The sequence below is a fragment of the Nothobranchius furzeri genome, chromosome 5 (assembly GCF_043380555.1).
Source record: "Nothobranchius furzeri strain GRZ-AD chromosome 5, NfurGRZ-RIMD1, whole genome shotgun sequence".
Taxonomy (NCBI): domain Eukaryota; kingdom Metazoa; phylum Chordata; class Actinopteri; order Cyprinodontiformes; family Nothobranchiidae; genus Nothobranchius; species Nothobranchius furzeri.
Window position 1 is genome coordinate 38,992,459 of NC_091745.1, and position 19,504 is coordinate 39,011,962.

Here is a 19,504-nt window from a genome sequence, read left to right on the forward strand (position 1 = left end):
AAAGATATCGTCACGAAACTTCTTGTGAGTGATCCTAGTCCGGCCCCCCAAAAGATCTGATGTGAACATCTGGTGGGCGTGGCCTATTTTCTGAAATAGCGCCCCCTAGGACCATTAAAACTATTAGCCCCAAGCCATGCTTTGACTGAGGATTACGAAATTTGGTACACTAATGTGGTGTCTCAGGACCTACAAAAAAGTCTCTTGGAGTCAAGTTCAAAGTCGCACAGGAAGTCGGCCATTTTGGATCAAGTACGCGATTTAGTGGTTTTCGCACACGTTGTTTGGAGAGTGATGCTCCGTCGCCCTTTTCACCAATCTCCTTCAAACTTCTGCTATATACCCTTAAGACATAGGGGAAAAAATTCAACCGTCGGATTTTTCAAAAGTTGAAAGGTGTGGGCGTGGCTAAGCCTCAAACTTTGACCTGTCGCCACGCTACTCTTTTTTTCACAGCTCCCTACTGGACTCCTTTTACCCAATCACCAGGATTCTGTGGCAAACAGCAGTAGACAAGTTGAGGTTACTTGGTCTCCAGTACTGGCAGGTTTTGAAAAAAGGCGGGGCTTTGGGACCATGGCGAAAATCGCCATCACGCCATGGAAATACGTTTGTCTCTCATTTCTTCAGTTATCGTGATATTGCTACGAAACTTCTGGTGAGTGATCCTAGTCTGAGCTCCAAGAGAAATAGACAGCTGAATTTTGTGGGCGTGGCCTATGTTTTGAAATAGCGCCCCCTAGGACCATTTAAACTATTAGCCCCAAGCCATGCTTTGACTGAGGATTACGAAATTTGGTACACTAATGTGGTGTCTCAGGACCTACAAAAAAGTCTCTTGGAGTCAAGTTCAAAGTCGCACAGGAAGTCGGCCATTTTGGATCAAGTACGCGATTTAGTGGTTTTCGCACACGTTGTTTGGAGAGTGATGCTCCGTCGCCCTTTTCACCAATCTCCTTCAAACTTCTGCTATATACCCTTAAGACATAGGGGAAAAAATTTAACCGTCGGATTTTTCAAAAGTTGAAAGGTGTGGGCGTGGCTAAGCCTCAAACTTTGACCTGTCGCCACGCTACTCTTTTTTTCACAGCTCCCTACTGGACTCCTTTTACCCAATCACCAGGATTCTGTGGCAAACAGCAGTAGACAAGTTGAGGTTACTTGGTCTCCAGTACTGGCAGGTTTTGAAAAAAGGCGGGGCTTTGGGACCATGGCGAAAATCGCCATCACGCCATGGAAATACGTTTGTCTCATTTCTTCAGTTATCGTGATATTGCTACGAAACTTCTGGTGAGTGATCCTAGTCTGAGCTCCAAGAGAAATAGACAGCTGAAGTTTGTGGGCGTGGCCTATATTCTTAAATAGCGCCCCCTAGAGCCATTAAAACTTTCAGCCCCAAGCCATGCTTTGACTGAGGATTACGAAATTTGGTACACTAATGTGGGGTCTCAGGACCTACAAAAAAGTCTCTTGGAGCCAAGCGTAAAGTCGCACAGGAAGTCGGCCATTTTGGTGCAAGTACGTGATTTAGTGGTTTTCGCACACATTGTTTGGAGAGTGATGCTCCGTCGCCCTTTTCACCAATCACCTTCAAACTTCTGCAATACACTCTTAAGACATAGGGGAAAAAATTCAACCGTCGGATTTTTCAAAAGTTGAAAGGTGTGGGCGTGGCTAAGCCTCAAACGTTGACCTTTCGCCATTACTTTACTTGACTTAATAACTCCCATGTGCATGATCAGATCTTTTTCGAACTTTGTCTGTGTGATCATTGACCATATCTGTAAACAATGACAATGTGGACAGCTGACATCACCTAAGCCCCGCCCCCTGACTACAGGAATTTATTTTTTATGCTGAAATGCCCATATTTGTCCCCTCTAATTTAGTCAACATGACCCTAAGGTCATGCACTGTCTTCATGATGCTGTAATGACCATTCAGATCTGATAGCTTTCCAGAAAGGGAGGGGCTTTGATGCCATGGCGAATTCTGGCGTAACGCCGTAATCTTAATATTCAATTTAATGGTGAGCTCAGAGGGGATGCTGAGTCAGGGTGAGGTGCAGACTAGGAGGCCATTCGCGGTTTCTGGTGTCGGGGTGGTTGACGTTTCTGTTCTGTCAGACGTGCACTGGTGCGACGGCAGACCGGAGCGGCGCGGAGCTGCGAGGGCCGAACGACGCTGCTTGCAGCTTTAATTAGGCCCGAGCAGCGAAAGCGCTGCGAAGGCCTCTTGTTTTTGCTCTGATTATTATTATTTTTTGTTATTCCGTGCCCCCTTTGAACAGCTTTTTGGGGACCTTAACATACCCCAAAACTCACAATATTTTGCACACTTGTCAGGCCTGGTGAAAAATTTGATATTTTAAAGGTCCCAAAAAAATCGCAAAGAAAATGGCTGAACAGCGCCCCCTACAAAGTGAAAAAAAACCCTCTCCATAAAGCTTAGTTTATCGTACAGTTATGAAATTTGGTACACTTGTAGTACTCAACAGTCCGCACAGAAAAGTCTCTTGCAACCATGGTCAATATCAAACAGGAAGTCGGCCATTTTGGGTTGAAATGGCGATTTTTTGCCGTTTTTGCCGTTTTTAGGGTCCGTTTCTGATTGGATTGCTCGATCATTTTTCGCACGATCGTCTCAAAAATTGTGTAAAATTGCTCAGAAGGGATGGGCGAACAAAATGAGATAAGGATTCTGAGTTTTCGTATATGTTGAAGGGGCGGAGCCAGGCCTCGAAGTTTGACTACTCGCCAAAAATATTTAAATTGCTATAACTTCATAACTGAATGGAATAGAGTTACCAAACTTTCTGTGGTCATTCGTCATCCACCCACAAAGTAAATTGAAAGGTCGGATGATGACATCACACAAGCCCCGCCCCCTCAGGACCAAAAAGATCAAGTTTTACTGTGAAAGGTCCCAAATTGCCCCATTTCACTTAATCACCACAAATTTGTAGCTGGTAACTCAAGACAAGTGGGGGTTGCTTGGCGTCACTTTATGGGAGTTTTCGGCAGAGGGCGGGGCTGTGGTGGCGCGGCGAATTCAGGCGTACCGCCTTGGCCTTACGTTTGCCTCCCATTTCGTCATTTCCAAAGATATCGTCACGAAACTTCTTGTGAGTGATCCTAGTCCGGCCCCCCAAAAGATCTGATGTGAACATCTGGTGGGCGTGGCCTATTTTCTGAAATAGCGCCCCCTAGGACCATTAAAACTATTAGCCCCAAGCCATGCTTTGACTGAGGATTACGAAATTTGGTACACTAATGTGGTGTCTCAGGACCTACAAAAAAGTCTCTTGGAGTCAAGTTCAAAGTCGCACAGGAAGTCGGCCATTTTGGATCAAGTACGCGATTTAGTGGTTTTCGCACACGTTGTTTGGAGAGTGATGCTCCGTCGCCCTTTTCACCAATCTCCTTCAAACTTCTGCTATATACCCTTAAGACATAGGGGAAAAAATTCAACCGTCGGATTTTTCAAAAGTTGAAAGGTGTGGGCGTGGCTAAGCCTCAAACTTTGACCTGTCGCCACGCTACTCTTTTTTTCACAGCTCCCTACTGGACTCCTTTTACCCAATCACCAGGATTCTGTGGCAAACAGCAGTAGACAAGTTGAGGTTACTTGGTCTCCAGTACTGGCAGGTTTTGAAAAAAGGCGGGGCTTTGGGACCATGGCGAAAATCGCCATCACGCCATGGAAATACGTTTGTCTCTCATTTCTTCAGTTATCGTGATATTGCTACGAAACTTCTGGTGAGTGATCCTAGTCTGAGCTCCAAGAGAAATAGACAGCTGAATTTTGTGGGCGTGGCCTATGTTTTGAAATAGCGCCCCCTAGGACCATTTAAACTATTAGCCCCAAGCCATGCTTTGACTGAGGATTACGAAATTTGGTACACTAATGTGGTGTCTCAGGACCTACAAAAAAGTCTCTTGGAGTCAAGTTCAAAGTCGCACAGGAAGTCGGCCATTTTGGATCAAGTACGCGATTTAGTGGTTTTCGCACACGTTGTTTGGAGAGTGATGCTCCGTCGCCCTTTTCACCAATCTCCTTCAAACTTCTGCTATATACCCTTAAGACATAGGGGAAAAAATTTAACCGTCGGATTTTTCAAAAGTTGAAAGGTGTGGGCGTGGCTAAGCCTCAAACTTTGACCTGTCGCCACGCTACTCTTTTTTTCACAGCTCCCTACTGGACTCCTTTTACCCAATCACCAGGATTCTGTGGCAAACAGCAGTAGACAAGTTGAGGTTACTTGGTCTCCAGTACTGGCAGGTTTTGAAAAAAGGCGGGGCTTTGGGACCATGGCGAAAATCGCCATCACGCCATGGAAATACGTTTGTCTCATTTCTTCAGTTATCGTGATATTGCTACGAAACTTCTGGTGAGTGATCCTAGTCTGAGCTCCAAGAGAAATAGACAGCTGAAGTTTGTGGGCGTGGCCTATATTCTTAAATAGCGCCCCCTAGAGCCATTAAAACTTTCAGCCCCAAGCCATGCTTTGACTGAGGATTACGAAATTTGGTACACTAATGTGGGGTCTCAGGACCTACAAAAAAGTCTCTTGGAGCCAAGCGTAAAGTCGCACAGGAAGTCGGCCATTTTGGTGCAAGTACGTGATTTAGTGGTTTTCGCACACATTGTTTGGAGAGTGATGCTCCGTCGCCCTTTTCACCAATCACCTTCAAACTTCTGCAATACACTCTTAAGACATAGGGGAAAAAATTCAACCGTCGGATTTTTCAAAAGTTGAAAGGTGTGGGCGTGGCTAAGCCTCAAACGTTGACCTTTCGCCATTACTTTACTTGACTTAATAACTCCCATGTGCATGATCAGATCTTTTTCGAACTTTGTCTGTGTGATCATTGACCATATCTGTAAACAATGACAATGTGGACAGCTGACATCACCTAAGCCCCGCCCCCTGACTACAGGAATTTATTTTTTATGCTGAAATGCCCATATTTGTCCCCTCTAATTTAGTCAACATGACCCTAAGGTCATGCACTGTCTTCATGATGCTGTAATGACCATTCAGATCTGATAGCTTTCCAGAAAGGGAGGGGCTTTGATGCCATGGCGAATTCTGGCGTAACGCCGTAATCTTAATATTCAATTTAATGGTGAGCTCAGAGGGGATGCTGAGTCAGGGTGAGGTGCAGACTAGGAGGCCATTCGCGGTTTCTGGTGTCGGGGTGGTTGACGTTTCTGTTCTGTCAGACGTGCACTGGTGCGACGGCAGACCGGAGCGGCGCGGAGCTGCGAGGGCCGAACGACGCTGCTTGCAGCTTTAATTATTATTATTTTTTGTTATTCCGTGCCCCCTTTGAACAGCTTTTTGGGGACCTTAACATACCCCAAAACTCACAATATTTTGCACACTTGTCAGGCCTGGTGAAAAATTTGATATTTTAAAGGTCCCAAAAAAATCGCAAAGAAAATGGCTGAACAGCGCCCCCTACAAAGTGAAAAAAACCCCTCTCCATAAAGCTTAGTTTATCGTACAGTTATGAAATTTGGTATACTTGTAGTACTCAACAGTCCGCACAGAAAAGTCTCTTGCAACCATGGTCAATATCAAACAGGAAGTCGGCCATTTTGGGTTGAAATGGCGATTTTTTGCCTTTTTTGCCGTTTTTAGGGTCCGTCTCTGATTGGATTGCTCGATCATTTTTCGCACGATCGTCTCAAAAATTGTGTAAAATTGCTCAGAAGGGATGGGCGAACAAAATGAGATAAGGATTCTGAGTTTTCGTATATGTTGAAGGGGCGGAGCCAGGCCTCGAAGTTTGACTACTCGCCAAAAAAATTTAAATTGCTATAACTTCATAATTGAACGGAATAGAGTTACCAAACTTTCTGTGGTAATTTGTCATTGACCCACAAAGTAAATTGAATGGTCGGTTGATGACATCACACAAGCCCCGCCCCCTCAGGACCAAAAAGGTCAAGTTTTACTGTGAAAGGTCCCAAATTGCCCCATTTCACTTAATCACCACAAATTTGGAGCTGGTAACTCAAGGCAAGTGGGGGTTGCTTGGCGTCACTTTATGGGAGTTTTCGGCAGAGGGCGGGGCTGTGGCGGCGCGGCGAAGTAAGGCGTACTGCCGTGGCCTTACGTTTGCCTCCCATTTCTTTATTTCTAAAGATGTCGTCACGAAACTTCTTGTGAGTGATCCTAGTCTGGCCCCCCAAAAAATCTGACGTGAACATCCGGTGGGCGTGGCCAATTTTCTGAAATAGCGCCCCCTAGGACCATTAAAACTGTCAGCCCCAAGCCATGCTTTGACTGAGGATTACGAAATTTGGTACACTAATGTGGTGTCTCAGGACCTACAAAAAAGTCTCTTGGAGCCAAGTGCAAAGTCGCACAGGAAGTCGGCCATTTTGGTCCAAGTACGCGATTTAGTGGTTTTCGCACACGTTGTTTGGAGAGTGATGCTCCGTCGCCCTTTTCACCGATCTCCTTCAAACTTCTGCTTTATACTGTTAAGACATAGGGGAAAAAATTCAACCGTCGGATTTTTCAAAAGTTGAAAGGTGTGGGCGTGGCTAAGCCTCAAACTTTGACCTGTCGCCACGCCACTCTTTTTTTCACAGCTCCCTATTGGACTCCTTTTACCCAATTACCAGGAATCTCTGGCAAATACGAGTAGACAACTTGAGGTCACTTGGTATCCAGTCCTGTTAGGTTTTGAAAAAAGGTGGGGCTTTGAGAGCATGGCGAAATTCGCCATCACGCCATGGAAATACGTTTGCCTCTCATTTCTTCAGTTATCGTGACATCGCTACGAAACTTCTGGTGAGTGATCCTAGTCTGACCCCCAATAGAAATTGAGAGATGCAGTTTGTGGGCGGGGCCTATTTTCTGAAATAGCGCCCCCTAGGACTATTAAAACTAACAGCCCCAAGCCATGCTTTGACTGAGGATTACGAAATTTGGTAACCTAATGTGTTGTCTCAGGACCTACAAAAAAGTCTCTTGGAGCCAAGCGCAAAGTCGCACAGGAAGTCGGCCATTTTGGTCCAAGTACGCAATTTAGTGGTTTTCGCACACGTTGTTTGGAGAGTGATGCTCCGTTGCTCTTTTCACCAATCGCTTTCACACTTCTGCTATATACTCTTAAGACATAGGGGAAAAAATTCAACCGTCGGATTTTTCAAAAGTTGAAAGGTGTGGGCGTGGCTAAGCCTCAAACTTTCACCTTTCGCCACGCCACTCTTGTTTTCACAGCTCCGTATTGGACTCCTTTTACCCAATCACCAGGAATCTCTGGCAAGTAGCAGTAGACAAGTTGAGGTTACTTGGTATCCAATACAGGTAGGTTTTCTTAAAAAGGCGGGGCTTTGGGATCATGGCAAAAATCGCCATCACGCCAAGGAAATACGTTTAACTCTCATTTCTTCAGTTATCGTGATATCGCTACGAAACTTCTGGTGAGTGATCCTAGTCTCACCCCCAATAGAAATAGCCACCTGAAGATTGTGGGCGTGGCCTATTTTCTTAACTAGCGCCCCCTAGAGCCATTAAAACTGTCAGCCCCAAGCCATGCTTTGACTGAGGATTACGAAATTCTGTACACTAATGTAGTGTGTCATGACCTACAAAAAAGTCTCTTGGAGCCAAGTGCAAAGTCAAACAGGTCGGCCATTTTGGTCCAAGTACTCAATTTAGTGGTTTTCGCACACATTGCTTGGAGAATGATGCCCCGTCGTCCTTTTCACCAATTGCCTTAAATCTTCTGCTATATACTCTTCAGACATAGGGGGAAAAAGTCAACCGTCGGATTTTTCAAAAGTTGAAAGGTGTGGGCGTGGCTAAGCCTCAAACTTTGACCTTTCGCCATTACATTACTTGACTTAATAACTCCCATGTGCATGATCAGATCTATATCAAACTTTGTCTGTGTGATTACTGACCACATCTGAAGACAAGGACAATGTGGACAGCTGACATCACCTAAGCCCCGCCCCCTGACTACAGTAAGCCTATTGTTTTATGGTTAACTGCCCATATTTGTCCCCTCTAATTTAGTCAACATGACACTAAGGTCATGCACTGTCTTCATGATGCTGTAATGACCATTCAGATCTGATAGCTTTCCAGATAGGGAGGGGCTTTGATGCCATGGTGAATTCTGGCATGACGCCGTGACCTTACATTTGATCATAACTTCCACAAACAGCCTCCCATCTGCACGAGACTGAACATGGCAATCAACAATCATGCCCTTTAGCCAATGAGACACAAACGGGTGGTGAGATTTGTATAATGTCACCACAGTGCCCCCTACACACCATTTAAACAGCAATAACTCCTACAGATGAGGTCGTAACTGCACCAAACTTGCTATGTGTCATCACACAAAGGCACTCAACACAATCCTGAGGTAATTGGTTAATATCACTTTAGCTCCGCCCCCTGACAGATATTAGGCCCTGAATAATACATGCATAATGCAATTCACACCAAACTGCATGCAAATTGTTGTTGTCAACCTACAAACTGCTCCATGGGATATTTTCCTAAATTTGGGACAGCGCCCTCTAGATGCAATAAAACCTTTGTAACTTCTAGAAAAAAAGCTCTAAGCTATATCAAACATGGTGGGAGTCATCACACAACTGCAATCAACACATGTATGTGCTCACTCATTCAAATCACTTTAACTCCACCCACTTACAACGTTTTGTCTCTAGATGACTCATGCAATGTTTGATTGATGCCAAATTAACAGAAAACCATCTTTCATGAGCAAAGATAACCTCAATGGGATTTTTATGTAATTGGTCACAGCACCCCCTAGATAAGACTAAAAGTTAATAACTTCCTAATACAAGGTCAGAATGGCACTAAACTTGGCTTGTGTCATCACGTGACTGCACCGAACACATTGATGTGGTTGTTGAATCAAACCCCTTTAGCTCCACTTCCTTTCAGCTCCCTGGTTCTAGGTAATACAAACGTCTGATTGATCCCAAATTAACAGAAAACCATCTTTGTCAACCAAAGATGCCCTAAATGGGAAATGAATGTAATCGGTTACAGCAGCCAAACCTAACATCATTCTTCAATACATTCAAAGATAAAGGCCATAATTGAATTAAACTTGGTTTGTGTCATCACTTCACTGTAACAGTTATAGGTCATCGTTGATTCAAAGACCTTTAGATCTTCCACCTTTTAGGCCTTTAGCTCTACATACCACACGAAACATCTGATTTACGCCAAACTAACACAAAGCCATCATTGCCTACCTTAGACGACATCAGTACTGCAATGTGGTGCTGCTATGGGATGAGCAAGCATGCGAGCGAGACATGTAGTTGAGGCAGCAACAGACGGAGCAGTATCTAAGACAGCTGCAACAAAATCACTAAGTCATAGCTACTGCCAATTATTATTCCAGCTGACCTGCTCATATTCAATGGTGGCAGAGGACAAATAGTTGTTCCCCAGATAAAGGGACAAGACACACGTATTGCAGGATGCAGCCAAAAAGCAGCAAACTAAAGTTTATTTCTGTCTAATATTTGTGAGGGAATGAGGGAGTCACATAAGAGGAAAATTAAGCCCCTTCCACTGTGCCATCTTCTCTACACAACAAATTATTACAGACCATCAACATTAAACTCCCAATTGTCAACCATTCTCCCATTCTCTCTAGCAATCATACGTGACTTAATGTGTCAATATGCATTTTCTGGGGGACATTCAGTCTTTAACGAGAGACAGCCAGTTAATATTATTATGATTGCATGTAACACATTATTAATATATACTTGACAGCTATATTGTAAATACAGACACAAAAAATATACACAAGCACACACCAATATAGTTTCATTTTGGGTTTCGCCCTGAACCTCTTTTGGATAAGCTGCCACTGTTTGTACTTTCTCCATCATGTTCAAGTTCAAGCATTATACATTACACTGTTATTTTATGTAATTTATAGTTGTAACAATTAAAACACTAACAGGTTTTACCTAAATTGTATATGACTAATAGGCTATTTGGAATTTTATGTGTAATGACATATTTAAATAATATAAGGTTTGTCTTCTTGTAAAATCATACTTGATAAAGTAGTCTGCACTATCAGCAGGGCAACACAGGGAGTCGAACCCCGTCCCAACAAGTGGGAGTACCTGTACCATTGCCTTTGCTTTTTTTGTGCAATATGACCAGGTAAAGCAAACCCTGCATTAAGAACAGCATCACAGTAAGCCGCTGAAGCTTTAACCACTACACTTTATTAGTTGTGAAAAAATTTAATGACAGTCCAATTGCAATTCAATTTGTGTTAAAATATGTGTTCAATACGTTTACGTATATTATCTAACTTGTTATGTTATGCAATGCTGTCTTATTGCAAGTAACGAAACCATAAACAATATTTTTTTTGGTTTTTTTGGTTTTTTTTTTTTTTTTTTTTTACATTTCAGAACATATGGTACATGTTTGTATAATGTATATGAATACAGTATACAACAACTATATATATACACAACACACAGTAAAAAGCACTATATGATTTAAAAATCCCTACAGCCATTTAACACCACACATGATGCCCAGATTACCTATAAAAATCACTACGGCCATTTAACACCACGCATGATGCCCAGATTACCTATAAAAATCACTACAGCCATTTAACACCACACATGATACCCAGATTACCTATAAAAATCACTACGGCCATTTAACACCACGCATGATGCCCAGATTACCTATAAAAATCCCTACGGCCATTTAACACCACGCATGATGCCCAGATTACCTATAAAAATCCCTACAGCCATTCAACACCACACGATGCCCAGATTACCTATAAAAATCCCTACAGCCATTCAACACCACACATGATGCCCAGATTACCTATAAAAATCCCTACAGCCATTCAACACCACACATGATGCCCAGATTACCTATAAAAATCCCTACAGCCATTCAACACCACACATGATGCCCAGATTACCTATAAAAATCCCTACAGCCATTCAACACCACACATGATGCCCAGATTACCTATAAAAATCCCTACAGCCATTTAACACCACACATGATGCCCAGATTACCTATAAAAATCCCTACAGCCATTCAACACCACACATGATGCCCAGATTACCTATAAAAATCCCTACAGCCATTTAACACCACACATGATTCCAAGATTACCTATAAAAATCCCTACAGCCATTTAACACCACACATGATTCCCAGTTTACCTATAAAAGTCACTACAGCCATTTCCAATGACACATAACTATTATCACCACAAAGTACTAAAACCATTTTACGACATACATGATGACCCGATCAGGAAAAAAAGCTACAACTGTTTAAATCCACAAAAAATTCCCTGATGGTCACTAAAATATGTTGGCATAACAACTGCCTCCATTTCATAAACCTTTGATTTTATATAAACGTGATCTATTAAAGTGCCCCTTTCTGTGGTTGGATCTGTGACTATTTGGGCATAGCCTCTGTCAGTCACAATTTTCAACACCACAGATGACTTTAAAATGTCATCATTAAAATCCCCCATCAGCAATACGTTCTCACTTTGAGGCTCCAACCAATCAAGCAACTTTACTAAATTTGCTTGGAATACAGATAGAGGATACAAAGGGGGCCGATAAATTACAGCCATTAGTAGGTTTAAACTAACAAATTTGTAAGTTAAACACTCCAAGTTCACGTCTTGAAGCTTTAAAAGTTCAAAGGCCACTCCTTGTGCAGTATAGATGCCAACACCACCACGTTGTTGGTCTTGCAACGCCGCCAATGCCGCTTGATTACTAGTATACGATAAATGTCGTGGACAGTTGTAAAAACTGTACCCATCAATCTTTACCGTATCTGAACAGGCTGTAGTCAGCCATGTTTCTGTGACAGCAATACAACTTGGTTGCAAATGCCGTGTGCAGAAAGCCAAGTCTTTAACATGTCTATTCAAACTTTGGACATTCATTAAAAAGAAAGTAAAGACAGATGTGTTAAATCTGTCCCACTGTGTATGTCCACTCAGAAGTGGCGCCATCCTACTGACAGCAACCGTGATGTCATCTTTACAGTAGATTCTTTTTGCATCAAACTTCTGAATCGTGAGCCCAGAAAGAGTCGTGACACGACTAAGGGCAACATACGCTTGGCCAGGCGCAAATATTTTACTGAGACTGACCACAGCTGTGTTAACAGTCAAGCCCTGTACTTTGTGGACAGTACATGCCCATGCCAGTTTGAGAGGAAATTGACGTCGTAATCCACCTTTAACAGTGGCTTTTTCCTCTTCTGGTTCAATAGGTGTGGAACCAGCTAAATTTGATGACAAAGACTGGGAGGTTTTCCTCCTCTGCAAGCCTACACGATGGTCATCAAATTGAACATAAACCTTTTTAGGAAAGGTGTCATTTTCCTGCATTATAATCTCCGTCACAATACCACAGACCCCGTTTACCAAACCATCGGCAACATCCACATTTTTGCACAACATCACACGCGCACCCTTACCCAACAACAACTCTTCAGCCAAATTTGTGTTCGAAGCTCTAGCATGATTACCTTCCAACAACTTCAGTTTGCCAGTTTTTTTATCATTAACATAATCTTTGGCTTTAAATGATATATAATCAGGACAAGTCTGACATAATTGAATAATATTGTGCTCATTTACTTGTTTATTCGTCGCAAATATGTGCAAGGCTGAGCTCACCTCACCTGTTTCACAAGTTTTTAGAATCTTTAAATCCTCAGGTAACAGCGGTTGACCTTTGGAATGAGTCCTAATCCTATTTAACAGCTGGGAAAACACTGCATCTTTTTGTCTAACTATCTCTGTTAATTCAACAACCTTAAATAGATCAGTCCATATGCTGCTACCTACACCATCAGAATAGAGTGGTTTCCCTTTAACAGGAGGTAGCTGGAAAAAATCTCCAACAGCCACAACACTGACGTTTCCATAAGGTGAAAAGTTCCCCGTTTGTTTAATCTGCCGCAATCTACCATGGACATAGGATAAGAGGTTGTGATCTACCATTGATATTTCATCTATAATGAGAAGCTGGAGATCGCAAAATCGAGAACGCAAAGAATTGAGCTTCTCTTCACCCAAAGGAGTGTACGGTAAGCGTACATCCTTTCCTATAGAAAATGTTGAGTGGATTGTTGTGGCCTCCAAATTATATGCTGCTATACCTGTGGGAGCTGTTAAGAGCACACACGTGTTGTCGGGATGTTTACAAGTAGGTGAGAGTAATCTTTTAACTTCATACTCTATCGCGCGAATCAAGTGACTTTTCCCTGTGCCCGCACCGCCAGTAACAAAAATATGCAGTGGTTCAGGATTAACGCCATTAACTTTATCTATACACCACTGCCGGATCTGATTAAAAACAGAAAACTGTTTCTCATTCAAAGATCTAATTAATGCCAGGCCTTCAGTTCTACTCATGACGTTTCTCTTCTCTAATCGTCCAATGTCTTTAGATGACGGAGCTAAATCTGGGATGATTTCTGGGTCATCGTTTACCGTTTGTGAGCTCTCTTTTAATATTTCCACACATTCCAAACGCTCAACCTCCAACTCTGGACACAACTCACACCAAGCATTCTCTAACATTGCATCACCAACAATATTGTCCACAGCCTCCAAACGATCAGATTCCATTTCATATTTACCCCGATTTAAATCTACAACAGACTTTACAGAACGGTTTGCTCCATCAACAAATCTAATAAAACCGGTTCGGTAAAACTCCTCAAATGTTTCACAGGTTGAAGGCTTAAGTTCAGTATCAAAGCGATGTGGCAGAAACAACTGCAACATGCTTTGATAAAACTTCTCTGGTTCTCTGGTTTCAGAAAAACGGGCGTAACGAACAACGGCTGGCTTAGTCCGAGTTCTTTTTGCGACAAATCCGAAATCACTACTCAACTGTACGGGGTTTTTACATTTCTCGTTTTTACTCAAAACACGATATTCTGAAGCAAACGTCGCAAGGCACATGTCATTAAATGTATCATCATTAGGTCTGTTCTTATAACGGTCAGCTATGCCGCACATCCACATGTCGTCGGTACTGAGATCCTGTGACATTGCCTTTTGTCTCAAAACAGCAATGGGTAGACTCATTTTCACTACATTATCACCAGTGGGAACAAAAACTACTTTTCTAGAACACTCTTTTAGATGCATGTTGGTTAGTCTGTACACAGCTTCCTGTGCACAAACATCTCGGTTATGAAGATAAACATTTCCGAGTGTCTTCAAAGCCTCTTTAGCACTAACATTATCTTTAGCTGCTTCTCTTTGAGAATTAGCAAGCAGAAGGCCAATTTCCCGCTCGCTTTTGGACATATAAGATACTATATAAACACAACACGCATAAGCATCTACACAATATTGGATATCAATATTAGCATTCCAAGCTTTTAACAGCAACCTGCTATACTGATTAATCCATATCTCATCAACTTGCCTCTTCAAAACAACATGTGTATTTCTACAAAATCGTTTATAAGCCGTTTCAAATAATTCCTGGCTAATCCCCAGGCCTCTAAACAGATCTTCCACACTGGTATATGGACAGTCGTCACTAGAAATTGCAGTCTTTACTTTAGTTAAAATGGCACTAGCTACATCTTTGTCCATTTCTTGTTTACGTGATTTATCTTGACACAAACAGGGACACTGCACAGTAGAATCGGTTTTATCGCATTTACAAGTCTTTGCTGCATCTTGATACTTTTCACCACGGCTAATAAAAGTTCTAGTAGATGCAGGTCGTGGAAAATTAAAACGACAAACAGTATTTTTCTTTTTACAAGTCTTTGAATGTCGTTTTGAATGTTGCTGCACAGATGAGACTACTTCAGACAGTGAATCTTCTTCAGGAGGGAGTTCACATGTCACATATTTGTCAATGAATGCAGTGACCTCCTCATCTGTGTTCTTGTCTAAAACTGGAGCACCAGAAACCCAAAACAGACAATGACAATGTGGAGAACCACGCTGCTGGAACTCAACACGATAATAGTAATCTACAATCTTACCGATGGGATTGGCAGGAGACATAAGAACTTCTCTTAAGAAGACGTGCCATCGAAAATCAAACATTCGAGCAGCAGTGACAGGATTTCTACGCAGCAGTTCACATTTATCAGCCCACTCCAGCTGTTCCACTGTCTGTGTTCTGCCTTCCTGTCTCAAAATACTGTACAGGAGATTAGTCCATCTCATATCTGCTGACGAAAATGATGCAAACCATGTAGGTTTGCCCAGCATTCTAACACATGCCAGCAGGTCGCGTTGTGCAGTCTGCCAAAATGCAGGTGTGCCCCGAATGGGTTTGAGGAAACGATACCCATCATCAAACTCCAACAGCTTATTTAAGGAATCCTGATCCTTTACCAAATTACGCAAGTCATGGGATTCACCACTTTTACCTTTACGCAGAGCTATAGAAACTTTAGACACAACCTGCTCCAGTTCAGACATGTACTGCGCAAAAAAGATATATTCGACATTATGAGCAAATCGCCCATCAGCGTGAAGAAGTCTAGTGTTAAAATAACGATTCAATGTCAAATTATATTGCCGGCTTTCGTGGTATGTTTTTGATCCTGAAGGAAATAATACAGGGAAACATTTTGCCTCATTTGTAATATCAGATAGCAATTTCACCGGATTATTACCTTCACCAGGAGCTACATTTAACACGTTGTCAACATACTGATCTAATGCTTCTTGTCCTATATCCACTGGCATGAGACAGGTGTCCTGAAACATACAGTGTTGCTGTCGATCATGCAGCAGTTCGTCTTCATCCTCTTCTATGCACGCACCCTCATCTTTATCAGCAACACTATCCTTTTCCGATACAGAATGGTCATCCACACGAGAAAATTCATTAATCCACGCTTCATTGAACTGTACATCTTTGTAATGTAAATTATGATGTTTTAAATACTGAAGAGCTTCCTGGACATGCACTGCGTCAACATACTGATAATCATAATGGCCTTTATATGTTAATTTACGTTTTAACTTTACAGGTAATAAAGACCCCTCCATGTTGGTGCGTGGTAACAAACTGCACGTTTCAACTATATTTGCTGGTACACAAGTTACAGGACCATGAATTCCATTCTGACCACCTTTAGGCAGAGCCAACATTTTCATAAATGGTATATTTAAAGCTATCAAATGTTGCTCTAATGTATTTAATCGTGCCAACTGAGGTGGGATGGGATCAACAGTCAGTTTGTTGATTGAACTCTGTGGAGGTATTTGACATTTGTTAATTTTATAATGGCAGGTGTAACAGATATACAATGAATTTCTAGATGTATTGAAAAACTCACATGGTGACTTGCAGGCACTGGTGCATCTATGCACATAATCTTCACTTATACATTTATCTGCTATAAGTGACATTTCTTTGGTTTTTTTATAATACTCTTTGCGACAATTTAAGACCTGATGTTTAAATAACAATCGAGAGCACACACAACACACAAAATCAGGTCCATCTTTTACCTTCTCCAAAAATTGCTCAGTGACAAAATCAAAGTGTTGTGACTTTAATTTAATCAGCTCTCGTTTGTGCTTTGTACTTTCTATTAATCGGGTTTTATGTTCAACTTTAAGATACTGCCTTCTACTCAACTCTCTTACTTTTTGTTGATGAGATAAATTATGGTGGTATTCATGAATACTCCTCCGTTTAACTCTTTCTTGATGAGGCAAATTATGGTGGTATTCATGAATACTCCTCTGTTTAAGTCTTTCTTGATAAAGCAAATTATGGTGGTATTCATGAATACTCCTCTGTTTAACGTTTTCTCTGTAAGACAATTTATGACGATAGTTATATGAACTCATCTGTTTAACTTTCTGTTTATGTGCAGAAACAAATTTGTATTTAAATTTGCTGGAGTTGATTTTTGTCATCCTGTATTCAAAACTTGTCTTATATAATTGTTGGTACTGAGTTTTAACTTTTTCATTAAATGTATTGTCATTTCTATATAGAAAGGCTTTTGTGAAATACCTTTTTTGTTTTTTATATTTAGACAAAACTTTATTCATTTTGATACTTTTAATGTTTGGGTCAGCATTTAACTGCTTTTTTGTTGATCTTCTGCACCTGTTTACAGTGTCTGACAAAGACTCAACTCTACAAAAACCCAAACATGTTTCTTTGTCACCCTGCTTAGTGCAAATAATAGGTTTAAAAATATTATTATAGTTTGACAAATAAAGTCCCTCAATGATGAAATTACTGGATTTAGGGCTATATTTGATCCACTCAGTGCCATTATTAATAAATATGTGCACGCCTAACATATTAGCTGCAGCCCTAAATTCTACTTCTGTAGCACAGTGACCTACATACTTCATCTGGGAGTTTTCAATATATTGTGACACAGAAGCATGTTTTCCCAGGAACTGTTGACACTGTTCAGTATTTTTTAACATGTATGAAACAACAGAAAGTCGGACCTTACGATGGCCTTTCTGTGACCCACTAATTGAATGAGCTACAGCTCTGAAAAAACTATTACCATCTTCTACAATATCCTCTGTCTTACACACATTTCCTAAAGTCCCACATGGTGTAGAGTCTTGGGATGTGTGTTTGTCATAATCTATTTTCAACATGTTACAAAGAGTTTTACAAACATCTGCAGACAGAGGAGTAAAAGCATTGGCATGATCAAAGACACGGGCATCATGTGCTTCTATAGAAGCAGACACAGGTTTTATGGTCTCTAACCGATCCTTTAAAGGTTCAGTTGCAGCTTGTCGAGTGTTATATTTTCCAGAATCATCATCTACAGTCTTGCAATACCCATAACATGTTTCCATGTTAGGCTGTTTAACACAAACGACGGTCTCATAATGGTTACCATTACAATTTTGTAAATAAACACCTTGATTAGATATGCTGCTGTAGGAGCTGTATTCAAGCCATTTATCATTACAGTAAGTGAAAATGTTAATGCCAAAATAATCAGCGGCAGCTTGAATTTCTACCTCAGTTGCCCAGTTTCCTACATATTGCATCCTAGACGAGTTAAGATAGTGTGGAACCGAGGAATACTCACTTCTTAAAATACTTTGATATGTTTGAGGATTCCTTTTTAACTGGTTTACCACAGCGAGCCGAAATTTTCTATGATGTTTCTGGGTGCCAGTAACAGCTCGACTTACTGCCCTGAAAAAACAGTTTCCATCACCCACTATTTCCTCATTCACACATGGTACACCCAACTCACCAACACCACAACAAGCATAATCACACTTTTCATACTCCACATTCAACCGTTTACACAGAACCTCTGACACATCACTAGAGATGGGATCAAACTGCAAAACCTTTGTCGCAACATCACTAACAAAAACAACAGAGTCCATATCCTTAACATCATCAATCTTCGTCCTTTTGCATGCTGTGGATGTGGATGACCTTTTGCGCTTCTCCCCTTTGGCCTTCGTGGGAACTGCGCTTGTTTGTTCAGATACATTTTTAAATGTGTCCATCTGAACAATATCCACTCCAGTGATCTCAAATGACTTCTGAGATCCCACTAGTTTACTAGCAAACCTCTGAAAATGTTGAAAAACATTATCAAGGTTTGCAAAGTACACAACTACACTCTGTCCTGTCGGGTCTACCATGCCGTCTGCAGAGCGTGCATGGGAATCTACTACAGCATAACGTCCATTATCACAAATGATAGCGCAAGTATTGCCACTTAATGTCATAATGCAAGTTTCATGCTGTGTGCACATCTTCTGCAATCCATCCAGGAGAGGAGTGTACACACCAGCATCTATTAACTCGCCTTCAACTACATCTACATCTCCTGAAACAAAATCCCCGTAAACAAGCTTAAAACGCTGTTCTTCTATGTCAATTTCCTTTGGCAAGTCTGGAACAGAGAGAAACTCATGTCCACCTCTAATCTTTTTGTTGTCGCGCAAATCTGTGTACAGCTCATTTCCTAACTCAACAACGTTATCCAACACGGCAAAGTCCCAAGAAAAAACACTCTTCTGTTTGTGCTTTGTTAAAGCAACAACAGTAATAGCTGCACACTGAACTCCCCCATATTTAAAACGCCTATCGCCCTGGTGAAATGATCCTAGGATAGAGTCTAAACGTGTATCATCCTTGTGTAAGATTGTATCATCTTCATCAAAATTATTTACAACAGAACTGCTTGAAGGTTCCTGAACAGTTGTCTCTGGAACTAGAGATGAAAGCAAAATCTGTGAACGCATGCAAGAAGGGGTGTTAGTGGACTGACCTCTGGGTGATGCATGCACGTGATGGCAATCACCCTTCTGGCCAGAAGGAGGCATCACAGCATGAGCAGCACCAGACCCAGAGACAGACCCAGGACAACCAGATGCCTCCTGATGGTGGGGTAAAGGCAGCTGGTCACAGTCCAACACCTATATAAAAGAAATTAAAG

General features: G+C 41.6%; 1 protein-coding gene and 1 pseudogene across 3 annotated transcripts in view; one reads left to right on the top strand and one right to left on the bottom strand.

The window, feature by feature from the left end:
• The window catches only part of LOC139070185 (glucocorticoid modulatory element-binding protein 1-like), a 214,411-nt pseudogene that overhangs the window by 107,902 nt on the left and 87,005 nt on the right, over nucleotides 1-19,504 (top strand).
• The window catches only part of LOC129156319 (uncharacterized), a 39,087-nt gene continuing 23,815 nt past the window's right edge, over nucleotides 4,233-19,504 (bottom strand). For all 3 annotated transcript variants that reach the window (XM_070551685.1, XM_070551688.1, XM_070551689.1), the window contains one exon: nucleotides 4,233-19,484. In XM_070551685.1, coding sequence (XP_070407786.1) covers nucleotides 11,346-19,484 — 8,139 coding nt within the window. In that variant the 3' untranslated portion in view covers nucleotides 4,233-11,345. The remainder of the gene's footprint in view (nucleotides 19,485-19,504) is intronic.